Here is a 24,917-nt window from a genome sequence, read left to right as displayed (position 1 = left end):
TTACATCCTCAAATATACCACTCCTGAAAACACGTACTAATTAGATTCCACAGGATATTCTTACTGTTCCAGTTTTCTCCCCAAAACTGTAACCCCTGGATAGAGCTGAAGTCCTTGTCAGAGTAGCTGCCTTTGGGAATGAGAAACAGATTATTAAAGACTTGAACAGCCAGGAACAAATTATCCTAATAAGGTTCCAGTACTCTGTCCAATTACTTACATTGAAAAGAAATTCAGAAAGCGGATAAAGCCAAAAGGGGTCACAGGCCACAAAAGCAGTGGACCCAGGCCTTACCTTCCTCAGCAATTCCTATTGGCATGATTTATTCCATATAGTCCCAGCTTCTATCTCCAATCCTTTCTACAGCTTCCCTTTGGAGATGTTTTTTTCAGACAGTAAAAAAAATCTGTCTGGAGAAATTAATTTACAGGGAGAAAGCAGAGTCTCCAGACGTCCTGCCCAATGCAAAGGAAAAATCAAGTAATTTAGGAATACATCAACATTGCCTTTCCTAGCCCAACTCAGAATATGCTTCTAGCAAAGGAAGTAATAAGCATGTTGAAAACAAATTTTACCACATAAACTTTTACCAAAGGGGAAAAAAAAATGGTATGTAGCACAGTATTTGGCCAGCATCACCCTTTCCTTTTTGAGCTGTTGTTTGCATTGACAGACCTCAGAAGTACCAAATACAGTAACTGTTTACTTACTTGCTTTTTAAGTCATTTGAACCAGCTGGCTTTAAATGTTAAGGCTATCTATGCATTTATTATGTATTATTCATAGTAACATTGTCATTTCCCGGGTACTTGGGAAAGTAGCCACAAAATTGTTCCTCCTGTGAATTAATCGGATCAAACAAACACCAAGTTTCATAATCCTGAACAGAGCAATACATAATTGTCTAGGTTTTACACTTCCGTTGTTCTAGTAGAAGCCTCTTCTTCACTTTTTAAAAATCGAAACATTTATGTTTTTCTCCAGCCATTCCCAACTTTTTTTTTTTTTCCTTTCCTTTGTTTCAAGCCTGTTCCCTGCTGCCCCCCAGTTACACTGTTCACACCATTACTATGGCTTCTCCTCAAGTCTTGCTATTTTTTTTAAAGCATGTGGCAGTTCTGTGCTTTTCTACAGGTCATCCACAGCACTGGATGTAACTATTTTATTTGACTCTGCAATTAGATCAAAGACCAGGATTTTTATTCCGTAATTCACTAGGTGGGGTAATGGCAGATACACAGGGCAGTAACTAGAGCTGATGAAGAAAGTACAGTAGCTCACGGTTTTACCAAGTAAACCTTTACCAAAGGGGAAAAAGGTTACAAACAGCACAGTATTTGCCAGCATGACGCTTCCCTTTTTGAACTGTTTGCATCGACAGACCTCAGAAGTACCAAATACAATAATTTAAGTAACTTTGTACTCTACCCAATACAGTGATGAAAGAACAAATCCTCTTCACTCAAAATTTCCTAAGCAAGCTTGAGGAACTGCTGGGTAAAAGGAGAAATTTCTAAAAATACTAGAAAAGGAAGGTCTTACATGAAAAATCCCTCCTAACAGAAAGAGAAGTTTGTTTTCTTTTGCCTTAGCACTGCTTGTTTTTAGAGAAGGAAATGTACAACATACCTTCCATTTTAAGCAACTTTTGGCTGTCTGGTAAGAGTAACTGCAGCAGAACAGGATGACAAAGAATTAGAACAAAGAAGTAATACTTACGTTATGGACATTTAGCTAAGGCTTTAGTTGAGAGCCAGCCCAAAGCATCCATGAAGCTGCTGTTCTAAACTTGCAACTCAATCCTATCCAAGGTACTGCTAAAGTTTTATGTCCCTTTTTGTATCTCTTTCTACAGAACATTAGCACGTCAGCAGTAGCTCTAAAGAACTAAAAAGATTCCATTTCACAATGCTGCACCGACACGTTCCTGTTTCTGTTTAGTTTGTAAATACTTCAAATTATTAGACTGACTCAGAGAAAGACTCTGTCTCACCCGCTAGCAGATACACTCCAACAAATTCTTACTGAGGAGTCCTGCTATAAATATATGCTTAAACTCCTATTTTTTGACAGGTAATTGCAGAAGCCTCCAAGTTCCAAGAACCTTTAATACAGGTAAAGAAAACTGAATATAGGAAAAACTACCTGGAAGTCCTTTTTCTCAACAACTTTCCAACAAGGCAGTCAAGTCCATTTCTGCAGTAATCACACTAGCTGTCAGCAAAGACCACAGTATTAGTTATCAACCTCAGCAAAATCACAAACAGAAATATCACCAAGCAGAAAACTTTAATTAAAAAAATATAGTAGGGGCCTCAAGACTATCACTCAAAAAAAACTGTGAGAAAAAAAATTTTCGAAGCCATTTACGCACTACAGTGCATTCAGCCATGCTATAATGAGGCTTGACCCCTGAAGCTTCATGTGAAATCCTAGTGTCCTGGTTTTGTCTGGGATAGAGTTAATTTTCTTCCTAGCAGCTGGTATAGTGCTGTGCTTTGGATTTTAGGATGAGAATAATGTTGATAACACGCTGATGTTTTGGCTGTTGCTAAGCGGTGTTTACACTGCTCAAGGACTTTTCAGCTTCCCGTGCTTTGCCAGATGCACAAGAAGCTGGGAGGGGGCACAGCCAAACTGGCCCAAGGGCTATTCCATACCATAGGATGTCATGCCCAGTATATAAACTGGGGGGAGTTGGCTGGGGGGCAGCGATCGCTGCTGGGGGACTGGCTGGGCATCGGTCGGTGGGTGGTGAGCGGTTGCATCACTTGGTTTTCCTGGGTTTTGTTCCTCTCTCGCTCTCTTGTTGTCCTTTTCATTACAATTTATTATTACTATTATTATATTTTATTTTATTTCAATTCTTAAACTCTTACCTCAACCCATGAGTTCTCTTACTTTTGCTTTTCTGATTCTCTCCCCCATCCCACCGGGGTGGTGGGGCAGGGGGTGAGCAAGCAGCTGGGTGGTGCTTGATTGCCGACTGGGGTTAAAGCATGACACCTAACTAGATGAAAATTGTAGCACAATCTTATCGTGGCAAAATCATGCAAACTCATACAGGACAATATTAGTGTCACTGAAATAGGAAGGGCTCAATAGTCTGGCTAACAAAGACCAGAGAACACTTTACAGAATACCTGAGTGAAAAAGGAAAAACAGGATCCAGAAAGAAGGCTTGCCTTCAGCTGGTTGTATTTATTAACCATGAAAAAAAATAAGGAACACTGAGGGATTCTGAAGTACTCTACTTGGCAAACATCAATTAGAGCTAAAAGTTCATGATAGTGGTTAAGCAAGACAATGGTTACTACACATGGAACTTAAAACACGCCGCCTTTATAAAATACTGATTTTACATGGTAAAAATCAGTAAATCTTCACAAAAAAAAAATTATCCCGGAATGGCTATTTCCCCATCAGCATTACTAGTTCTTACATGCCACTTATCCTGTGCAATACTGAAAGCTGCAGAGCACTCTGCTGTCTTAGAAAAGCTGAAGGCCACTTTTTATTTTATGGAAGTCGTTCTGGGTCCATAACAATCCTCCTGTCACAGGAATATTCAATTCTGCAGAGCTGTGAGAGGAAGAGAAATAAAGCACATAAGCACCAAGCTGATTTAGAAGCTCCCATCGCCAAAGTAATTTTGATAGCACTTTAAACTTGTTAACAAGTTTTATTTCCAAAACAAAACGTCATTTCTCATTTGTAGCTCTGAACATTTAGCTGCTGGAATGTCCTCAGTTTTTTATCAGTTCGTTCAAGAGAGGCAACAGTCCCGAGGTGCCAAAGGTACCAAAGCACAAACCAAAGGAAACGTGACCAGTTACTAACAATTGTGAGGGAGACATGACTTCAGAAATAACCACACACAATTTTCATCTGAACCTTCATCTGCCCTTCGCAGCTGGGAACGCAAGCTAACCAGGTGAAATGCTACCACAGCCCGCAGTCACACGGAAGCACCCTGTCACAAGTCACAAATGTTACAACGCCAATACATTCTGCACGGGGAAACTAGCCATGCCTATGGCTTTACAAAGAAGTCACAGAAACTAGCGTATCTACAGAGACTGTAAAGGAAGTTGTTGTTTGGTGACACCCACAGCACGCTAAGTAATTTCTAATTTTAGAAGGTGGCTCACAGAAAGAAGGTGTAAAATCCCTTTGCATTGCAGAAGTTCCCCAGTTAGGGCTGAGTCCCAGGAGATCCCCCAAACAATGACCCATTTACGTGACGCGCTAACACAGCATACAAAAGAACAAGTAAGATTTTATATAGTGTTCCCAGACATAAGGCACTGCCAAACACAAGGCTCAAAGAACAGTTGGAGGACATATGGAAACCTTTCGTTACCCAAAGTTTTACTATGTGAAGGAACTTAAATCACTACCATATTGTTAAGTAGGTCAGATAAGGATTTGTTTTATTATTTTTATTCATTTTATGAGAATGGTAAAGGCGAAAGATAAATTTTATCCATAAAACAAATCTTTAAAGGATCCACTTGAAGCCTGGTATCTGACATTGTGAAGGAGAAAAAGGGGAAGTCTGGTTTTCCTGTGCATGTTTTTCACTGTCTCCATTCCTCATGGCCAAGGAGAGCACATGCACTCCTAGCTACAACCCAGCATCCTCCAGGATAAGAATATATTCCCTGCCTACTCGCTGTCTTTACCCCTCGGCACACATTAATCCCTCTCGCCTACTGCTTATGCATCTCGTCCTTAGGACAACAAAATCCAGTCATTATCCATGACCATCAAAGGATGAATCCCATTTTTGAAGTGGCAGTGCAACCGCTTGATGCAATCCCTAAAGCAATTTGCATGTCAGCAACTCCACCCTCAGATAACTCTCCAAATGGTCATTATTTGCCAAATTTGCCCCTGCTGTCAGGTAAAACTGACACCAGGAGTAAACAAAAAGCACATACGCTTATCACAAAAAGCAAAACGTCTGCCCGAGGATGACAGCAGCTATTCAGAGCTTCAGAGGTCGCCACTGCAGCACTGAACACAAGCTTTGGCAACACACACAGGGCATACACCAGAAAACCCACTAAACGAACACAATCTTTGGGACCAGGAAGGAACTGCAAGCTTTTCCAAAGCATCCAAGCATCCCAGAAACTTATGTCTCATGTTAAAACAAAACCAAAAACCTCTGAAGACAGAAAATAATTTCTGCAAACAAGACTGAGATGTTTGGAAATTCTATTTATACAGCAACTTCAAGCTATACACTGAAAGACTCAATGCCTTTTCCAGATGTTCAGTACTGCAATAACTGGCTACATAGCAGAGGCTGCTGCTCAGAGCTCCTCAAAGACAGACAATTTCTCCTTTGCGGTCAAAACACCTCTCAGACACTCCCTGTTCCGACGAAACATTGCCAGAGGCCTTGCAGACAAAGCCAATGCAGAAACATCACAGCTATCACGCCCTGTGTAATGACCCGACGGTCCTCCTCTGGCTGTTGGAAACCATCCTGAATTCAGCCTACTAATGGGATAATTTTTCCTCCCGGGTGATGTATACTGCTCATCATTCCCGACTTCACAGACCTGCTGTCATTCCCAGGACAGGGACTCCGGGAACAGACACTGACATCGTTCTCTGCCTTAACTGTACTGCACGACGGTTGCCACGAGCAAGCTCATCACAGCAGATGAGCTGCTTTTCAGGAGAGATGAAACTAGAGTATCACCAAGCAGAGTAATAGCACTTTATCACTTGGGGTTCAAGGGATAAAGTGCCTTTTCCATAATCAGTGCTACTTTGTCCCCCAGCCACTTGCTTGCCACTAGTTTTTTTCCAATAGTATGTCTGCAAAGACAACTAAATACATGACAACGGAGTACAGCCTCAAAATTCACTGGTTTTGGCTGGATTCAGCTCTTTTCGAACTATTTTGCTTCTCTGAGATTCAGGCTATTCTGTTTTGGAAACAGCATGCTTGTCTTTGGGAAGATCTGACGGCAAACCAGAGAAACTGTGTGTACAGGGTTCCACAAGAGGCCAAACTGTGCGATAAGTGGCAGGCAGAAAAACAGGAGCAGGGAAAGAACAAAAAATGACTTATCCAGCAGCCTTGTGGGGGAAAGCTTTGTGGATAGCTAGGCTGTTGCTTTCAGCATAGGAAAAGCACATTCTCTGATTTTCTGAACCTCCAGAAACAACAACAAAAGCAGAAAAAGAAGTAAAACAGGAATTGAGATGGATTCTTGATTGTCTCTGAATATTGAGTTCATTTTTAAAAGGGAAGGGAGGCTGTCAGCTGAAACCTGTTTTTCCTGGTATGTAATCAAGTTCTGCTACAGATTCATGGGAACTATTTAGTAAGAAGCACAGACCTCAAACAAGGCAGGCAGAATTCAGGCAGATGTTAAACAACATAGATGAAATGCACCGTAAGATCACGAAGTGCTCCATTCTCATCTGTGGACCTAGTGAATTAGGGCTGCAGCAAGAGGTTCTGCTTCTGTTACATGACTTGTCCAAAGCCCTTTTTCCAAATTAATGTCAAACTCCATGCTCCAGGATACCCCTTCTGCAGTTCATTACCTTCATTTGCTTTAAGTCTGTGAAGCCAAAGACAAAGATGGCCACAGCTTTTAGAAAGGGCATGTCCCATTGCCTATGCTGCAGATGCTTTTTCCAAGCATCTTATGGGTATTTTCAAAGTGAAGGGTCAGGTGTTCACAGTCTCTCATACCGTGCTGCAGTACCCCTACAGTGAGCCTGGCAGAGTCTGCAGGTGGAGAAGCTGGAAGGCAGTATCAAAGAAGTAGTAAATAGCAAACACCCCTTCTGGAATAGCCCATACAAACCCCTTTTGAAGGGGAAGCAGAAAACCCATGTAGCTGCAAGACAGTGGACAAAGTTTCTACACAGAAGAATACATGAGCAGCAGCCAAGAAAATCTGCTCCCCTCTGCCTCCGGGCAAGTCAGACAACCTTTCCGATGCCACACGGCCTTTGGCAAATGGAGAAGCTGCTATGCAAGGGAAATAAGAAGAATGAACAAGCTCTTGTTGTAACACTCCTGATGAAACTTGGACTGTTTCCAGGCATAGCTACAGGAATAAATCAGGTTCCGCTCCTTTTCATTTGTGGTAACAACAGGTTTTCCTCACGCTTCTTTCTGAGCTTTTTTCCTTGGCCTCCTGCCAGGCTGTGACCTGAGTGGCAGAAGCTGTCTGCCCCTTTCACCCACACACAGAGGTGCAGAAACGTGTTACTTTTGGCCTGGTATGTGCCTTTTCATTTTCTACATGAGTATTTTCTAGTAATATGAGCTGCGTGACACATTACATGTTCAAAAAACAGCCAACCGGAAGCAGCACGTGAAGAGAAAAAGAAAACCACCTCCGTGGCTGAACACAGATGGAGCTCTTGCAGTCGCTCCTCTCCGTACCCGAGGCCACCTGGAAAGCAGTTCCTGGGGGCAGAGGGGAAAACAACACTGGCTTTTTTCAGAGTCTGCACAATGAAGCACCGGAATCCGTGTACCTGGCTTGCAACTTTTTAGTCTGCAACCAATACACAACCAGTCCTCACCATGACTAAACCCTATGTCAAAATGCAGTCCAGGCATCTTGCTCCAAAGGAACTAGTGCTACTGGTATGGGAAGGAAACATTAACTGGTCAATTAGTTTGATCTAGCCTGTTGCAGAATTTGATCTGCCAACACAAGAGACCAGACTTCTCTTTTGACAGATTATTTGCTGCTTGTGACCCACTTGCTGAAATGGTTTACTGGCAGGCCCAGAAAGAACCCTCAGTCACAGAGGTGAAAGGACAGCATAATACTTGCTAACCTATGAGAACTCTACCGTTCAATGAAAATAAAAGACATTTAAGTACTTTTTTTCCCCCCAGTCAATCACAGAACAAAAGATCTTCAATTCTGAAGCCAGTAAAGAAAAGATAATCTTTTCAAAAATGAGAAAAAAAAAGACACATCTCTTTCTTTTGCAGGCTGTAAGACTCCAAATACTGTTAGGTGAACAGAAGTTGCACAATGAAATCAAATCCACAACCTAAACATTCCCATGTTTGCTCTCTGAGTCGCCTGAACTAGGTGCTTCCGAAGACAGCACAAACCCAAACAGAAACAATAGAATATGTGTATTACAAAGTTGTTTTTTCCTAATCCCAGGCCCTTTGTGGTTAATTTACACATCCTCAAATATACTGCTCCTGAAAACAAGTACTAACCAGATTCCACAGGGTAGTCTTACTGTTCCTACAAACACCTCAAATTAGTTTTCGTTTTGGACAACAGTGCTTACATGTGGAGGCTTCTTTTTAGTTAGTTTTTTGGTTATTACTAAAACTACTTCAGCAGTTTATTGCTATTATCAGTTGTCACTGAGGAAGTAGGAAGAGAAATGAGCAGAGATATTTTCGTAGAATCACTGAGGTCGGAGTTGTCTAGCCTAGATCGTTGAGTCCAGTCCCCCTGCTCGGGTCATCTGGAACAGGCTGCCCAGGCCCACATCCAGCTGCATTCTGAATGTCTCCAAGGATGGAGACTCCACAATCTCTCTGGGCAATTTATTCCAGTATTAGCTACCTTTAAAATTCAGAGCGACCCAGCTCAATTTGCTGGCAGCTACGCCTAGCATGCCCTTTTTCTTAAGGATAAGAAACGTCACCTTTGTGCGCTCGCTCCTGCTCTTTGAGGACTCTGCTTTCTGTAAGTCAGATTTGTCCCAGGCGTTTCTACTACTGCACTGAGACTGAATTTCTAGAAAACAAAGCCAGTGTACTACACCAGGTCACTGCATACTTCTGATGCCATTATATTATTTTTACTGTTTTTTAAAAAAATCTTTTTATTTAAAGATTGAGGTTATTCTTTTCTTCCACAGAAAGGTTTCTGTGAAGTTGTCCTCAGTGGCCACCATTAGTAGTGATCTGGAATAGTTTAAGCTAAGCGAGAGCCATTCCCTGCTCATCAGTAGTTTAAATCGTGTCCAATGCTGCCTCACGGTGCATTTATTCACACTGATTTGCATCGCCCAATTGCCTGGTTTTAAGGGAAGGGGGAAAAAAACCCATCACATGCAGCAACATTTAAGATACTGCTTCTAACTGAAATGCATTGATTAGGTGTCTTCGGCTAAATGCCCCTTCTTCCATTTCAACAAAATAGTTCTCGATGGTACTGGGAAACCACAAGGCAAACAGTATCAGGCAGTTGGACATCAGAAAGTATCTACCATAAGAAGCAAGCAAAGTATGTCACGCCACTGGAATGCGTGCAGATAACCAAATTCAACTGCAAACACAGTCATAAAATATACCAGACTAGGGAAGAGCAGATAAACTGGTCATCCTAATCCCCTTTGCAACAGACGAGTCATTTCCAGAATTATATCTTCCACTTCACCTTGAAGCTGCCTCCATATTCCCTCTATTCCCCTGCTATCTTCTTGGATTCCAACTATCTCCTGTCATTTCCTAATAAATCCAGGAACCTCTCTCTCCCCTCAAGAAGGGGTGAAGCCTTCTCCAAAGGAAAAAAACCCCAAGCACACTAATTGCTTCCATTCAAGGAAGGGCCCAACAGCTCTGCTCTGGTAGCACAACTCAGCTTTTGCAGAGCACCACAACACTACTCGCTTGAAAACACGGTATTAAATCTGTAACAGTACAGAACAGTGTAGGCAAAATACTGCTGTGAGCTCAAATGAGTGTGGATGTTAGAGAATATTTTGGGCCTAATCTCAGTTTGTTTGCTAGTTTAGGGACAGACAGAGCTTAATGTTGAAAACAAAACTTTCTCCCTCGATACAAGACAACCCAGGGCAGATAGAGCTGAGGTGGGATACACACCAGGAGAAGTAGTAAGGAGGAATGAACCTTTCTACTCACCAACTCAATCCTATTTTTCTAGTATAAAAACCACCTATACTGCCATGCTAATTCTTCACAGCATCAATGAGATTCTCTGCCCTGGTGCCTCTATTTCCAGCATTCAAAAGCAGGCTAGAGCCAGCTTCCTGCTCTGCTGGTGTAACCATGCTGTTCTTGAAATGAGCATCGGTTCTAGGTCTTTCAGATTCTGTTGTAACTACTCCAGCCCACTCTCCATCCCCACTTCTCTGGCAATACAGGAACAGAGGTTTGTCATGAGAAATGGTTTGTCACCTCTCCCTGCTCCTGTTCATGCCTAAACACAGTATGAGGAAACATGCCTCCAGCCATCAAACCATGCTCCTTTCCCACAGGTTTGCTTTTTCTCCGATATCAAAAGCAGTTAACAACAATAAATGAAAATTAATCCACCTTCTGGATTTGCCAGTGGGTTTTGAATCCTCTTTTTCCTGTCTTTTAGGCTAGAAAAACTCTTTCAACTGGTAGCGTCTTGTATAGCTTTACAGTCATGACACCACCGGTGCCTTAAGGCACTTCAGTACCTTTGTGCCACAAATAACGCAGCGTCGAAGCCCAGGAGGTACGAACAGGAAGAACGGTATGATTTGAAGCAAAGCCTCAGGTTCTTTTGAGGCACCCTCTGGACCACAAGGTCTTGTAACTTACACGAGAATCATGTAAGAGCAATTATAAATCTTGCAATTGACATTCTTTAAACTGAGGTCTCTTCAAAGATGACAGCAGCAAATTGTGATTAAAGCAAGTTTCAAAACTACAAATTCCTAGAAGCAATTAATTATATACCTCTATGGCAATTTCACCATTGAATATATGCTGAAATTGTTTCATATTAAAATATGGAGGAAAGGCATGCAGGCATCTATGCAGATGACTATTTGCAAGACAATATGAAAAAAACAGCCTACAGTGAGTAGAAATTTATAAGTGTGACCTTCACTATTTTAAGTTTCCAGGATACTACTTTTCCAGCATACTTCTGCTATGCTTGTCTTAGCTGCTACCACATTCCATCCAAGAAGTGGCTGAACTTTGGGGTGAGCAAGATGATTCCTTATGCACCCGCTTTGTAAATTGCTTTGGTTTTCTCTGCAGTAAGGGTTCAAGAAGTGCAAGTAATTCTATGCTACGCAGAACAGGCAACACACTCTGTGCAGGTCTGCAATGCAGCAGTGAGCGGGGACTCATTCTGCTTCTGGAACGTAATCATGAGGCAGAAATCAGCTCTTACGCCATTTCTTCAGGAAGTCAGCTACATCGTGTACATCACTTTCCCTCTTCTTTTACTTCCATGGTACGTGAAGAGAACAGAATACTGTAGGTACAAAGTGAATTATACCCTCAACCTTAACTGCAAGATATTTACTGGTGGCTCAGGCTTCCCCTCCCTTTTTTAAAGCAAGGTTTCTAAACCAGCTTCTGCAATTGGTTTCACTGATGGCTACTTCCACGGCAACATCAGTGTAAGCCTCTCTGCAAAGTGCCACCATAGAAATTCCACCCTTGCCCCCAGGACAGGCATTGCAGAAAAGGTCTAACTCTCTCCAGGGCAATCTACTACTTTGACTATAAAATGAAATGGCAGCTTCCCCCTAACCATAAAACTATGAACAATCAATCTACACCAACCACTCTGTCATGAATTCCTTAATGTCACCACATGTTTTTTCATATCCTTGCAAGCACCCAATAACTAAGCATTACCTACAAGAAAAGCACCAAAGAAACTGGAAAAAACAGGTCCTTCCAGCTGTCCATTTGCAGATATCAAGAGGAGTGTTTTGGCACATGTGAGCAAGAATTTATAATGCAAATTAGGTTTGTGTCTTCCAGGAACAGAGGAGCTGTGAGCCTTGGCAAACATTTCTGTTGGGATTACCAGCAGCTTATTCTCCAACTCAAGGTAGGGGCCACAGTCAAGTGTGTAGGCAAGTATTACGGCATAGAGCACACTGCTTCCTGAAGATAACCCATGTTATTCCAAGGTTCTTGCCTCTGCTAAGTATCTTCAGCAAAATTTCCCATTACAGTTACACAGGTATGGTACAGAGCAGAAATTCCTGTGTACAGACAGGTTGACCTAGCATTTCCCTACAGCCATGTCTGTCTCTATGACTTGCAATCATAAACAAATCCTAGAAAGTCAAACCTAGAGACCATTACCTAAAGCAGGGATAAGTAACAGCTCACCTGTGGAAAAATCACTGAACAGTGCATTCCAAAGAACAAATAAAGAATACAATTTGCTTACAAATAAAGAAAATGGTTCATTTGTAACTATAAGAATCCATTTCAGTATCTAATAAGCAGCATATTTTTCTCATTTTATTTTAAAACTAGAGCGACTCTGTAGCTATGCATTTTTTTTTAAACCTGCATGTTGCAGGTTGTTCGTGACCAAGTACAAATCTGACTTCCCAATGCTTTTTACAGCATAGAGGGGAGAAAAATACCCCTGACAAGTTTGTTACGAGAAAGAGGCCTTTTAAAAAAACAGCCATACATATTTCCTAGACTATTAACATTCAGGGAGAAGGGAGAATGAATGCAAGCTAGGAGATCTTCCAGAGCGTGCATCATGCTGTTAGGGTCCAGATTTAGCTGCACATCAGTTCCGGTATGTAAAAGTGTTTTCACTAGCTGAGATCAAACGTCTGAGTTGCCTGTCTCCAACTATGTTCAAAAGCAGATGCATAAGTAAGCACAGAAGCACAGAACAGAAGAACAGCGTTCCCAATTACCCTCCCACCTGCCAGCAGTTTGTGAATCAGAAACTTGCTGAGCCAAAGGTCAGTCTTGTGTTTAGACGCACTTGTTGACACGTGGGTGTTTGTTTCGTGTTTGGGGTTTTTTCTTAAGATCTCTTAAATATGTGTCTCTGCAGACTATTCAAGCAAGAATCTCAAAGCACCTTCACAGACATCATGACTGCTGGAACCACAGTTCCAGCTTCCACGTTAATGACACTGTGATGCTTTGCTCTTGAAACATAAGGAAAGCAAGTTCTGGAAAACCAGAAATCTTACCCACTTTGGACATTTAATGGATTTGCAAAATTCCTAACAAGTTTTATCTCCCAAAACTCCTTCCTATTACCCTTACATGCCCTTCAAATCCAAAGAATTAGATCATATTTATTCTGAAGTCACAAGAGGTGATACTAAGTCAGGGACAGACTGGAAGCTTTACCAAGTCACCATTTAATCATAACACTCAAATGCTGCTTGCAGTGCTGTAAAACTGCTGAGACTTGAACTGCTTCACATGACTTACTGCAACAACTGAGCATCACAAAAGCAGCCACAAGTGTCAAAATTTGATAAGAAGGAGAAAGGAACATAACACTGAAGGTGCAGCAGGACCAGGTGCACCCAGTGGCTGCTTGCTTCATGGTTCTGCTTTCTAGTTGTTAGGAACTATGATGGAACTCTAAACACAGAGGACTTTTGCTTGTTGGAACATAACCAAAATACATTGGAAACACTATCTAGAAAACATCTCCAGGTTAGCTGCCAGCATCCACAGCTGAGCCTTTCTTAGGAAGGGCTAGCAAGCAAAACTTGTAACAGTAGTAGGAAGAAAGATTTAGTGGGGATTAAATGAAAGCAGCCAAAACCAAAGTAAAAGCAATGAGAACACAGTTAATTACCTTGCTGATGATGAAGCAATAGAAACTGCAAGGTGTTTTGCCAGCTGCAGGAGCAGCTAGCAGTATACTGATGGCACAGACTTTTGAGGAATTTGGGATACAGAATGTTGTCATGGTGATAAATCTCAATTCTTCACCTTCCCTGTGAGAGTACAGGAGCATATTGCCACTGTTGGCACTTGTATTCAACAAAACAACCAACCACCTGATCGCTCTCACCACCACAGATGCTGGAAGCTGCAGCAGAACGACCACTGGTATGGGGAGGGAAACGGAGGCAAAGCAGCTGGGGCTGGGAGACCAACAAAAGAACAACGAGATCATCCCTCCAACCACCTGCAACTAGAGGATTAGAGGTAAAAGAAAAAGACACAGGTTACCAAAGATCCCAAACCACTGCTGTTACCACATAATGTGTGGAATAAAAGCAGCAAGGATAAAATATTGGTAAGCACATCAGCTGCAAAAATTGGGCAGCACCATAGCAATAGTTTCTGCTTGTTGTTTTCTCTCCAAAAATACATTTCTCAGGAATCCAGAAATAGAAAAGCTTGGTGGCTTTCTTCCCTCTTCTGGGGGTCTTCTGCACTACCCCTCCTGCTATCAAGCTTAGCCTATTACATAAGGGGAATTTGGCAAGGATGGAGTTTGTATAATCTCACCTAGGCTCCCTTTCCCACAGAAGGTTAGACCAGATGATCTTTCAAGGTCCTTTCCAGCCTGGGATATTCTATCATTGTATCACATTACTTGGAATGGAACAGAGATGCACGTGAGATTACTTATATTCCATGATAATTCAACCAAAATTTTCTATTCTTAATTCGATTCTAAATTTTATTTAACAGATATGTTTCCACACTCACAGTAAAGCTGTAACTAGTCACACTTCAATACTAGCACTCACTTTAACTCCTGCTGACACTAGCAAAGATTTTGTTGATGTCCAAAGCAAAGTGACAAAACCCCATTTATTAGTAATTTTAGTGAATTTTTATTAATAAATGAATTGAGTAATACGTGCTGTGGATTTTCAGACAGCAGACTTTAGTATGGCCAAGTTCTAGCTCCTTTAACATCTACATCAGTGGTATGACAAAGTTTACATCTAGAAGAATTCCTTTGCTTGTAGAGCAGAACCTGGAATCATTAGGTGATTTTAAATTCCTGTTACTCTAGAAACCACTCCAGGAAATATACTGGGATTAGAGAACACCTGAAGCCTACAACACAAGTCAGAAAGGGCACATACTGTGCCCTTTGTAAGCTGCTGGTTTCAAGCAGCAGCTTACAAACAAGCCAGAACAGTGAATCACACTACTCCGCATACACTTCATTACAGCTCCGTAATGATGATTCCAGTTACTGTGCATAGAAAAATCAACGGAGCCAATGAGGATCAGACTAAGAACCCCCCATCTCTTGTCAGAGCCCGCTGACTAGATGCCAAATGGTACTGATTACTGTAGCCAACTAGAATTCTGCTGCAGCTCCTTATTCTTATCAGTGATCTCACCTACCTAAACATCAAGTTAAACAGCTTTATGTTTAAAGTCTCCAAGATCAAGTATTCTATCATTTGTGACTACAGTGAGAGTGCCAGGGCTCTGCAGACAAGAAGTAGATATGCAAATTCCAGAAATTTGCCTTATTCCCAACATGGAACATGTTGCAAGAAACATGATTCATGGCTGGCTGACACCAAAGGGCTCTTCCACTGAATCAAAAGGGGTTTTTTGCATCTAGTATAGATTTACTCTTCTTTTTGGGATGATAAACTATCAGAAGACAAATGGTTACCTGTTCTCTTCAAAGTCTGAGAGGAAATTCATGCAGCGCTGAAAGCATAGGTCTTGTCAGTGATTAACATCATTCAAGAGGACTCAAAAAGGATAACTCATTTAACCTCTCGATATAGAGGCAGGTTTGGTCCTGCCTCTTGTAGAAGTGTTGGAACCAAGGACTTCATTCAATATTTGGACTGTCAGAAAGATGAGCAGTAGAAAGGATAATTTCTTTTTGACTACCTAGCAATCTCTGAGATGTTAATTTTACATTTTGATTGGATGAATCAAGCAGAAACAACACCCCCTCAGCAGGCCTGAACTGACAAAAGAGAAGACTAGTCCCGGAGAGGATAACCAAGAGGATCAAGAAGAATGGAAACCTTGCTCTTTGGAAGGTTTGGAACCGGAAGCTAATCTGAAGACAATTCTGAATATGTGAAAATACGAATATGTGCAAGAGCTCTTCCCAATGCAACACCCCAGGCTGCATGACTGTCACCGTTATTCACATTTTTGGGAAGCTAATAGATTGGGCCCATCAACTACAGGGAAAGAATCACTGATTAGAAAGTTATTCTATCAAGTGTTTAAGAAAATAACTGCCATTCATTTATATTCTGAAGTGTTCCTTGAATTAAAATACATATAAGCCCATCTCCTATTCTGTATGTGATAAAATTGATTTGACAGCTTACAGCATTCAAGTTCCTTTGACTTCAAAGGGTGAAATCATGACCCTATTAAAATGTCTTCAGGGAGATAGTTTAACTGGATAAGCTTCATTTAGTAACAGAGGTGATCTAACTAAAGCTTTATAGAATGCTACCATTATTTCCATGACAACCTGTGTTTCTTTACCGAGGTCAGACCTGCAGCTTAAATTACTAGCTGCAGCTCTGAAAAGGTCACTGGGCAGTGCCAACATACTGTGGCTGAGGATCAGAGCCCCAGTTAATAGAAACTGAGTTTTCAAGCCTGCTGAGGCTGTGCTAATAACTTCCAAACTGTTAAACAGCAGTATGTCATAATCCTTGCAATGGTTTCTTTTAGAAAGAGCAGGAGGAATGAAGATGTTAATATTATAAGCTGGCTTCCTCAAAGGATACCATAGAAATCACATTTCTGATTGCCAGTTATGCCACTGCATTTAATTTCCAGATAGTGCAAAAGACCCAAGGAGTGCAAAACAAAAGTACATTCCCAGAAGGGAATGAGAACAGCAGCAATTACAAATCGCAGCTCTCAGACTTGACGACAGGAAAAGATGAAGGAGACAAATGCAGAGAGGTAAGTGTTGAGTATATTCTTTCAGCTTCAAAGGATGACTGTTAGGGCTTCATGAGGTAATTTCCTATGATACTGGTGAGTTGTCACAGCAATACAGGTAACAATAACGTCTGTCTGACTGTGTCCATCAACAATGCAAGCATACTGTCAGACTAACGCAGTGCAAACAAGCAGGAAGAGTTTCTGTTGTGGTGGCGGAGGGTGAGGAGAAGAGAGTTTGTCTCACACAGGGTTAACCATAGGATGAATAACTGGGACTGCAGTGGACATAGACCTTACTCAGGAAGCGTACTATAGTCTCCATCTCAAGCATACAGAAGAGAGACACATGTGCATTCACTGATGTGAAACTCTCAGCATATTCACCCCGCCCGTTATGCACAGCCAATTCCTTCCTCAGGTGTTACAAAAGTAATCTGCAGTCAACCACCTCCTGTGGCTAACTTCTCTCCTCATCTTCAGCCTTTCCTACTAATGCACCTCAAAGTGCTTCAGCAAACCACCGTGCATTTTAGAATGACTCCTCCTTCCTATACAAGATTAGCTAGTCTAGGAAAACTGACACTGGGGGAGGCTAAATGACTTCCAAGGCTTCTAGACCTGAACACTTTAATTCCAAGGCCACAGTTCTTCCCATTAAAGCTATTCATCCCAGTGTACCACCAGGCAGATCCTGCACCAGCTCTCAGTAGCTTGTTTTAAAAATTCTGCACTTCCAGACTAGTAACTCTAAGGCATCAGCAGACTGTATCTTACTGACAGCATCAGACAACACTGAAAGTTGTCAGCACAGTCTGAAGGGCAGATTGTTATGCTATTACACCAGCACTACAAAGGTCCTTCCAAACGCACACATTACCCAAAAAATCCATGAGAAGTGCAGTTAGTAGATATTAGAGATAGTAGCAGATATTTGGGTCGAACTATTTAGTCAAACAGAAGTAAAAAGGAAATCTCACCCTTAATTTTTCATGTCATATAGTACAAGGCACAGAGAGACAAATGCATTTCACGGTTCAGGGGCAAAGCCCTGCCCACACCGTTACTCACTTCGTATTGGGAGACTTCCACTCATCTCCCACTGGCTGATCAAGCAGGGACATCATGGAATAATTATCCAACATGAGACCATCAGGGTCATCCGTCTGACCTGGGAGTTTCCCAAGAGGAAAGTCTTTCCATCGTACTTCATCTGGGTAAAAACAGTACATGAACAAGAAGTCTGAGCTCCCCAGAGAGATTTTCAAAAAACAAGATTCCCCCCAAGTCCACAAATACTGTCTCACACAACTCAACCATTCAACAAAAATGAACAAACTCAGGTACTCAGCAAAAATAAGTTTGAACTATAGTTTTAACTTATTTTATTTCTAACCTTACTATCTCTTCCAAAGAAAGTCACTATAGTATGTGAAACAACAGGGACACATCTGGAGTCATGGAACATCACAGTCTAGACAGTGCAGCTCATCCAAACCACTGTGAGACAATGTCCATTAAAAGAAACCCCACAGTATTCTACAGCAACCCTTCATATTTACCTTCCTCTTTTAAGACTCTTTCACTTGAAACATGCACATTGACTTACATGTGTTAATTTTAAAAAATTACTCTGTGTACTTCTGTAAATGGAAAGAGCCGTTCGTACACATATGAAGATACAAAACAGCACCTTTGCATCCAGTAGCTCACTCCTCCAGTGAGACTAAGCATCAGCTTCCTAACGACTCACTGACATTAGCAGCTGCACAGCAACAGTGCAACAGTGACTAAAGAAGAACTGAAGCCACAAAAGTAGAAGAGTATAAGGCTGGGGAAGCCTAATTAACCAATAAAGCAATTCTGGACAGACAGGTGGGCTGGGATGAGATGGCAAAGAAAAAGAATATGACAATGTCTTGGAAATTCTGCTATTTGTTTTTATGAGCACCTATTGCTCTTTCCTCTCCATGACTTCACATTTGTTAAATTTGGCTTCCAATGTGGGCCAGAAACTGCACAACGGGAAACCATCCATCACAACTGATAACATCAGTGACTCCATTCCTTTATATTGTGGTGCCAAAATTTCAAAGGCAGTTCCCAATAGGGAACCCTCCCTTTAAATTTCATTCTTATTTCACATGTAACTAAATGAAAGATACAAATTATTATGTGTCATTGTTTTGACAATAAGATTTCTTAAGCCTATGTGTTTTCTTGATACCAGAACACTTATTTCTGGAACGCTTACTAGCAGCTCAGCAAAGACCAGCAGACAGAAGCCTTCAGAAGATAAGGCACTGCACTCCAGAGAGCCAGCAATAATTACACAGACTATTTGAGACCCCTGCTAATCACGTACAACTTGGCCATTTCCTTCTCTTTGCCTGAAACGGATTTGTTTTGTGTACCTGGTATCTGCTCAAAAACTCAAGCATTGCCCTAAAGAACCAGCAGATTTATTTGCTTTTCCTTTTATACCATTCTCGGGCATTTAATAGAACAAAAAAACTTGACATAGGATAGTGCTTTCTAAGTGTTACCATTTTACAATTAAAAAAGGGGCAGAAATAGCATTTGGTAACATCTAACGTAGCTGTAAGACAAATTACCATTATATATATTTAACAGGCTAAGCCCTCTCTTTGGGGAACAACCTAGTAAATAGGTGATATACCACATGTTGTCATGGGTTTGTACATACCTACTGGCTATAGTTTCAAATTGTTTAAGGATGGTAACTACACAGATGTTATTCAAACAGAAATTAAGTTTACCCACAAACAACTACATAAACAGAATCTTCACAAAAATCAGGTGGTTCAGGACACAATGCGTGTTCCTTCAGTGAAAGCCTTGCTTGATCTGAACCAAAGTCATGAAAGCATAGGACAATTTTGCTTCTGTTCTCAAAATGTCCAGCTCTTACAAGCTGTAAGAGCTTGTAAGCTCTTACAGCCTAACCGTAAGATCAGCCTAACTACGCCATAACTATCCCTGTGAGTGGGGTACAAGAGTTCATTGTCTTCTAACAGCTGCTTTTCTTCTTCTTCCTTTAAATATTACTTTGCCTCCAACTCCTCTCCACCAACCTCCTCCTCCTGTCTTCAAGTCCCTCCATAAATCACTCATCCAAAAACCTTCTTAGCTACAGAACCCTCCACCTCAACGAGAAAGTACAGCTACCATAATAAAGCTAACAAAACACTGGATACACTGTTTATTTCCTCTAAAAACTGGCCTTGCTCCTTTCTTTTGCTTGCCACCATGTCGTAACAGCAGTTTTCCTGGAGCATGGAACTTATAAGCATATGACTGGTGCTTTCCAGCACAGCCAAACTGTGCTTTCAAATAATCCCAAGTCTGACAAAGGGAAGTCCAAGAAACAGCCGTATTTTCTTTGCGATTCACAGCTGGCATATATGCTGCCTCATCAACTGGATACACTGAAATTTTAAACAGTTTGGAAAAGCCTGATAAAAAATTTAATGAGGCAGTAACAACATGCTCCAGGAAAAAGCACTTGCAGTATTTTAAGAGTCTTAGAGAGATGACTCCTGCACATAAACAGACTGGAAAAAAAACAGTTTTCAGTGACTTGGCATTTAGACAATTTTGAAACACACTTCAATTCTGGCCAGGCCCAGAGAGCTGAGATGCCTTTGCATTTCAATTAACATTTACCAGTGACGAAGATTGTCCAAGCCTCACAAAGTCACTTTTTACCTGCAGTGATCTGCCAGGCGGACCCTTGCAGTGCTGCCCTTTTCTCAGCAATAGCCACCATGTTACCAGAATGAGCAAGTCCTTCCAAAGGATTTGTTTCAGTTACCATCTCTTCTTCCTCCTCCTCCACCTCCTCGACACCATCATCTCTCTCCAGCACATCTTCTTGTTTCTCTACAGTCTGCCCTTGATTTTTAACCTGATTTTCTTGCCTGGCCCTCCACTGTAAGCTCTCTATAGTGTAAATTGGCTGCTCACTGCAGTCTGAAGAGAGGCCTGGACTGGACAAAGGGCCACCTCCTTCCGTGTAAACTGAAGCGAGATAGAGAAGGTTCTTCCGTGAAGAACGTGGCAAGCGAGGTCTCATGATTGTGAGGATCCTGGAAAGGAAAAGGGCAATGTAAAAGTCTTAAAAGCAAAAAATATTCCAGATGAAGGTTTATCAAGCTGAGCAGCCCTTTAAGTGTGTTTCCTCCAGGACAGCTCATTCACATATCTCCTCTAAACAGGCAAATCTGATTATTCCCTGGTGGGTGGATGCTGGAACACTCCCTCTTTGTGATTAAAATTAAGGACATGGGATACTTCTAACTGAATTCCTGCTTTGCCGTTTTCATGTGAAAAAGTTACCACCTGTGCTAAATTCATATCACCTGTGTAAGCAGTCACGTCTCTGCTACCAAGTCACTTCTGACCAGGTTGCTTCTTTAATACCTCCCCAGATAATCTCTGCTTTCATTTTGAAGGTGCAATCTTTTTAAATTCTCCTCCTTCTTCTCTTTGTAGAATCAACGGGGAGAAGAGCAGCAACAAGCAGGGTTTTATATGCACCTGCCACAATTTCAAAGGAAGGGAAGGGAACGCAGCCATAACTCAGCGTATCACAGGGAGCTGGCCAAGGCTGTTACACAGCACTGTTTGCTGTCTCTTTTCTAGGTCACAGGATCAAACTTACAGCTGAAGAAGGTGTGGGGTTGCCCAGCAGGGAGCCTCCAAGCAATTATCAGTCAGTCTTATCCACTGCAAAGGAACTTTATGGAGGAACAGCTCCTTCACCGACACCTGTTTGTTACAGTGTTGTCTTTTCTTCCCTTCAAAGAAGATAATGAAAACAACAAGGTGCTCAAAACTCATTAAAAATATGCCCTTCATCCCTTTGCATTTTTACTGGAACGCTCGTCCTCACATAAGCTCGCATTCCAGTCGAAGTCCAAGACCAGACGTACCGACCAAATACATCAAGGTTGTTACCAGGGCCTTGCCAATGCACTGACAGCTAGGTTAGCTCCACGAGACGTGACCGCAGTGAGGTGCGGGCGTTCCCAAGCTGGTTCTGCGCATGCCATCCCAGACAGGAAAGCCACAAGATGTATTTGTACATTATTGTCCCAAATAAATGCAGTATACTGCGTCTGGGACCTGAGATCATTCCAGATAGCACTGCAATGAGTAGACTTAACAGCTGGGAACTACTACCATTCAGGGATCTTGGTACATAGTAGGTATGCTCAGCGCTAACTGAAAGCATTGAACACGAACCCGTGACTGCCACAGATACTGGCAAAATCTTGGTGCAGGCTGAGCCAGACCGGGAGAGGACAGAAGAGGTGGCAAAATTACCCAGCTGGAAACCTCCTCAGGGATACACTATATTGCAGTATAAAAGTCCTGTTAACAGAATTCCTGTGACACACTTCGAATAATTAAAGCTCTTCTGTGCCCCCGTCTCTGGAGTGGAACATACAGTTTGCCAATTTAAACAGTTCTAAGGAGTTAGGAACAGAAAACAAAACACTACTTATTACTTTTGTGTAAGTTTAGAAGGCATGAAAATGCTGTTGATAGGATTTAAAAAGGACAGCAAGACTATATAAGTATCTTGTAAAGGCAGGCTTCTGTTAAGTGAGGAAAGAATTGGGAACAGGGAACTCATAACAGGCTGCATATAATACCTTATTTGTTATCTGCCATTGTTATTTCCTACAAGGACTAATATCTGGAAAAAATAGCACTTAAGGGCCTGATCTTTCACGGGAGAGATTGGCTTTTCCTATCTTGAGGAGGCTGCAACAAAGTTGCCAATAACAATTTCAATTTTTTTGCGAAGAAATGCATGACATAACATAAGCTGCAGGTTGAAAAGTGTAAGAAATGCAACAATAAAAGCTCTACGTTCACATGACAAAATGTAATAATTAGGTTATTGCACTTTACACCTAACGGTCACATCACTGTCCCAGTTTTTGCAATAGTACAGAAGAGACACTTGTATTTTTTACACACAGAAATTCCATACGTACTCACCAGCGTTTATTTTGGCAATGCCAGTCAGCATCTCAGAAATCCAGTTGATCAAGAACTGAGGCCGGAGTTCTGAAGAGTCAGAACATTCCTTCAACTCCATAAACATTTTCTCTATTAGGATCTGTGTAAAACTTCGGGAAAGGAGGCCTGTCAGCAAAGGCTGCCAAAAGCAGTAAAACGTCTGAGGAATTCTGAACTGCCATACCTCTTTATTTGCTGCAATAAGAAGGAAAAAAAAAAAAAAATAGAAGCCAAAAATCACTGTTTCATAGTTTTTTGTGAACCACGGGTGTGACACTTGTTCCAAAGTAGTTTGTTGTGAGATCACTGGTTCCAGGGTATTTCCTGGGATCCTCACTGAACCTGGAACTACTATTTTCTTATGCTGGGTAAGTAAAATAAGCAGCAAGTTGATAATTAACACAACAGCTCGAGGAAAGCAAAAAATACAATGCCTGATCTAATGGCATGGTAAACCACAGGAAAATCTACCTGTTTTGCTAATCCCTTTCCCGTTTCAGTTTATTTCACACATAATGAAGAGCTATTCTGTCTAAAAATATACTGCAAAGAGAAGGCACATTGAGCAAAGCAACACAGAATCAAAAAGCTCCTAAATTTTTACTACTGTAATATAGTCACAGAAATTTGAGGATCTTTCTTGGAAAGTTCTTTGGCTGGTGTTTCCAAGAGGTGCCAGGGAAACAGACAAATTATTTATTTGCGTTGCCTCTAAGTACCTAATTCTCTTGCAGAAAATTCATGCAACTCCACGTGTACGGGGAGCAGCATGTAACTAAGATGCAACTGGTGAATGAGGCTCAAAAAAACCCATTTAGATTTGCTTCAAATCTTCAATGTAGAAAGGAAACTAGCGGGAGTTCATGAAATCAGTAACTGTTGCAGCTAAGGGCAGAGACACAAGCTTCAAAAGACGTTTTGGCCAGGCAGCATTCAGTGTTAAGAGTTTTATGCAAAAGCAATAGCTAAGCATGGACATAAAGGGGTCTGGAGAACAGGTCAAAAGATGTTTAAGGACCCAGATATATGAAAAATATGCAGAGAATTACAGATTTCAGTATAATGAGGAAAAAAGAACAGACTTGGACATAACGCTAGCTGTGCACTTTTTACATATGTGGTGCCCAAAACACTAACCTTCATACTTGATATTTAGCATCTTCAGACAGTCCATCTTTGGGATGAGAAAGCCATCACTGAGAAGAGCTTCAGCCACCGTCTCCCTGGAGCAATCAGAGAGTCTTATTAATGCCACTTACTCCTTTACATGTCAAAACACCACTGGCAGCAGTTCCGAAACAAGTTTGAGCGCCAAATACCTGGAACTATGAGGAGGTGATGTAGCTTGTTGTAAGGCACTAAAATCGTATGCCAGTTTTGGCCTGGATATATCCCACTAGACTTGGAGGGAACGTGCAGTTGTGCAAACTGGAGCAGAACCAGAACCTTGAAGGAAACATTTCCGCTCGAGTTGCAGAGGCAAATATCTTGGTATTTCAAAAGCACAGGAACATCTGTCATAAACGTTTCAAAAGCACAGGAACATTCATCATACTGAAATACCTATGGTTTGCAGTATGATCCAAGTCTTCTGCCAGCAGGCCAGCCAAGATTTGAGGACCTCTGACCCACAGGTTAAATTTCAGGGGAAAAGCCAACCCTGTTGACTTGCTGGCAAGGCACACCTTAAGGTGCAGTCCACACAGCTGTTCAGCAGGTAAGTTGCAGTGGGGCCACAACTGCTCTTCCCTACAGCATCTACCGCTCTTTTTTGGATATCTCCTGCCCTTATAGCTACCCTGCGAACTTCAGTTAGTCTGACAGCACTGCATAGTCCTGCTCAAGGACCGCTTCATCTCCCATCAGGCCGGCTTAATGCAAGTGGAAGACTGAGGGGACCCACCAGGTAGGCTGAACTGACACTTGAAAGTAAAATACAGCAAAAGGGACAGAAGTAAAATTCCCACAACTACCCCAATATCCAGCCATGGGATTCTCTTGAGTTCTTCTGTTCACACTTCTATCCATGAGCTTCTCTATCTGTGCAAAGATACAGCACCAAAATAAACACTTCTCAGAATAAAAATCAAGGTGGCCATTTCCAAACACTGAATAAATTCCACAGAAACAACTGCTTTTGCTATTAGACTCACTGGATTTGGAATGGTAGTACCCATGTCAAACACGGCATATTTTGGTATAGAACGGATGAGAAAATGTCTTCTCCAATAGGGGTGACTTCCAAAT

General features: G+C 41.7%; 1 protein-coding gene across 2 annotated transcripts in view; it reads right to left on the bottom strand.

The window, feature by feature from the left end:
* The window catches only part of LAS1L (LAS1 like ribosome biogenesis factor), a 49,299-nt gene that overhangs the window by 8,095 nt on the left and 16,287 nt on the right, over positions 1-24,917 (bottom strand). The window contains exons 8-13 of one of the 2 annotated variants that reach the window (XM_075513057.1): positions 23,808-23,893; positions 22,650-22,865; positions 21,301-21,436; positions 20,346-20,725; positions 17,688-17,829; positions 2,704-3,583 (exon numbers count right to left, since the gene is read on the bottom strand). In XM_075513057.1, the coding sequence (XP_075369172.1) occupies positions 3,493-3,583; positions 17,688-17,829; positions 20,346-20,725; positions 21,301-21,436; positions 22,650-22,865; positions 23,808-23,893 (1,051 nt within the window). In that variant the 3' untranslated portion in view covers positions 2,704-3,492. Of the gene's footprint in view, positions 1-2,703; positions 3,584-17,687; positions 17,830-20,345; positions 20,726-21,300; positions 21,437-22,649; positions 22,866-23,807; positions 23,894-24,917 lie in introns of those variants that run through there. The other variant, XM_075513058.1, reaches the window with a different exon arrangement.

This window comes from Mycteria americana, chromosome 10 (assembly GCF_035582795.1).
Source record: "Mycteria americana isolate JAX WOST 10 ecotype Jacksonville Zoo and Gardens chromosome 10, USCA_MyAme_1.0, whole genome shotgun sequence".
Taxonomy (NCBI): Eukaryota; Metazoa; Chordata; class Aves; order Ciconiiformes; family Ciconiidae; genus Mycteria; species Mycteria americana.
The sequence above is the reverse complement of the archived record's forward strand: the minus strand, read 5'-3'. Positions and strand labels throughout refer to the sequence as shown.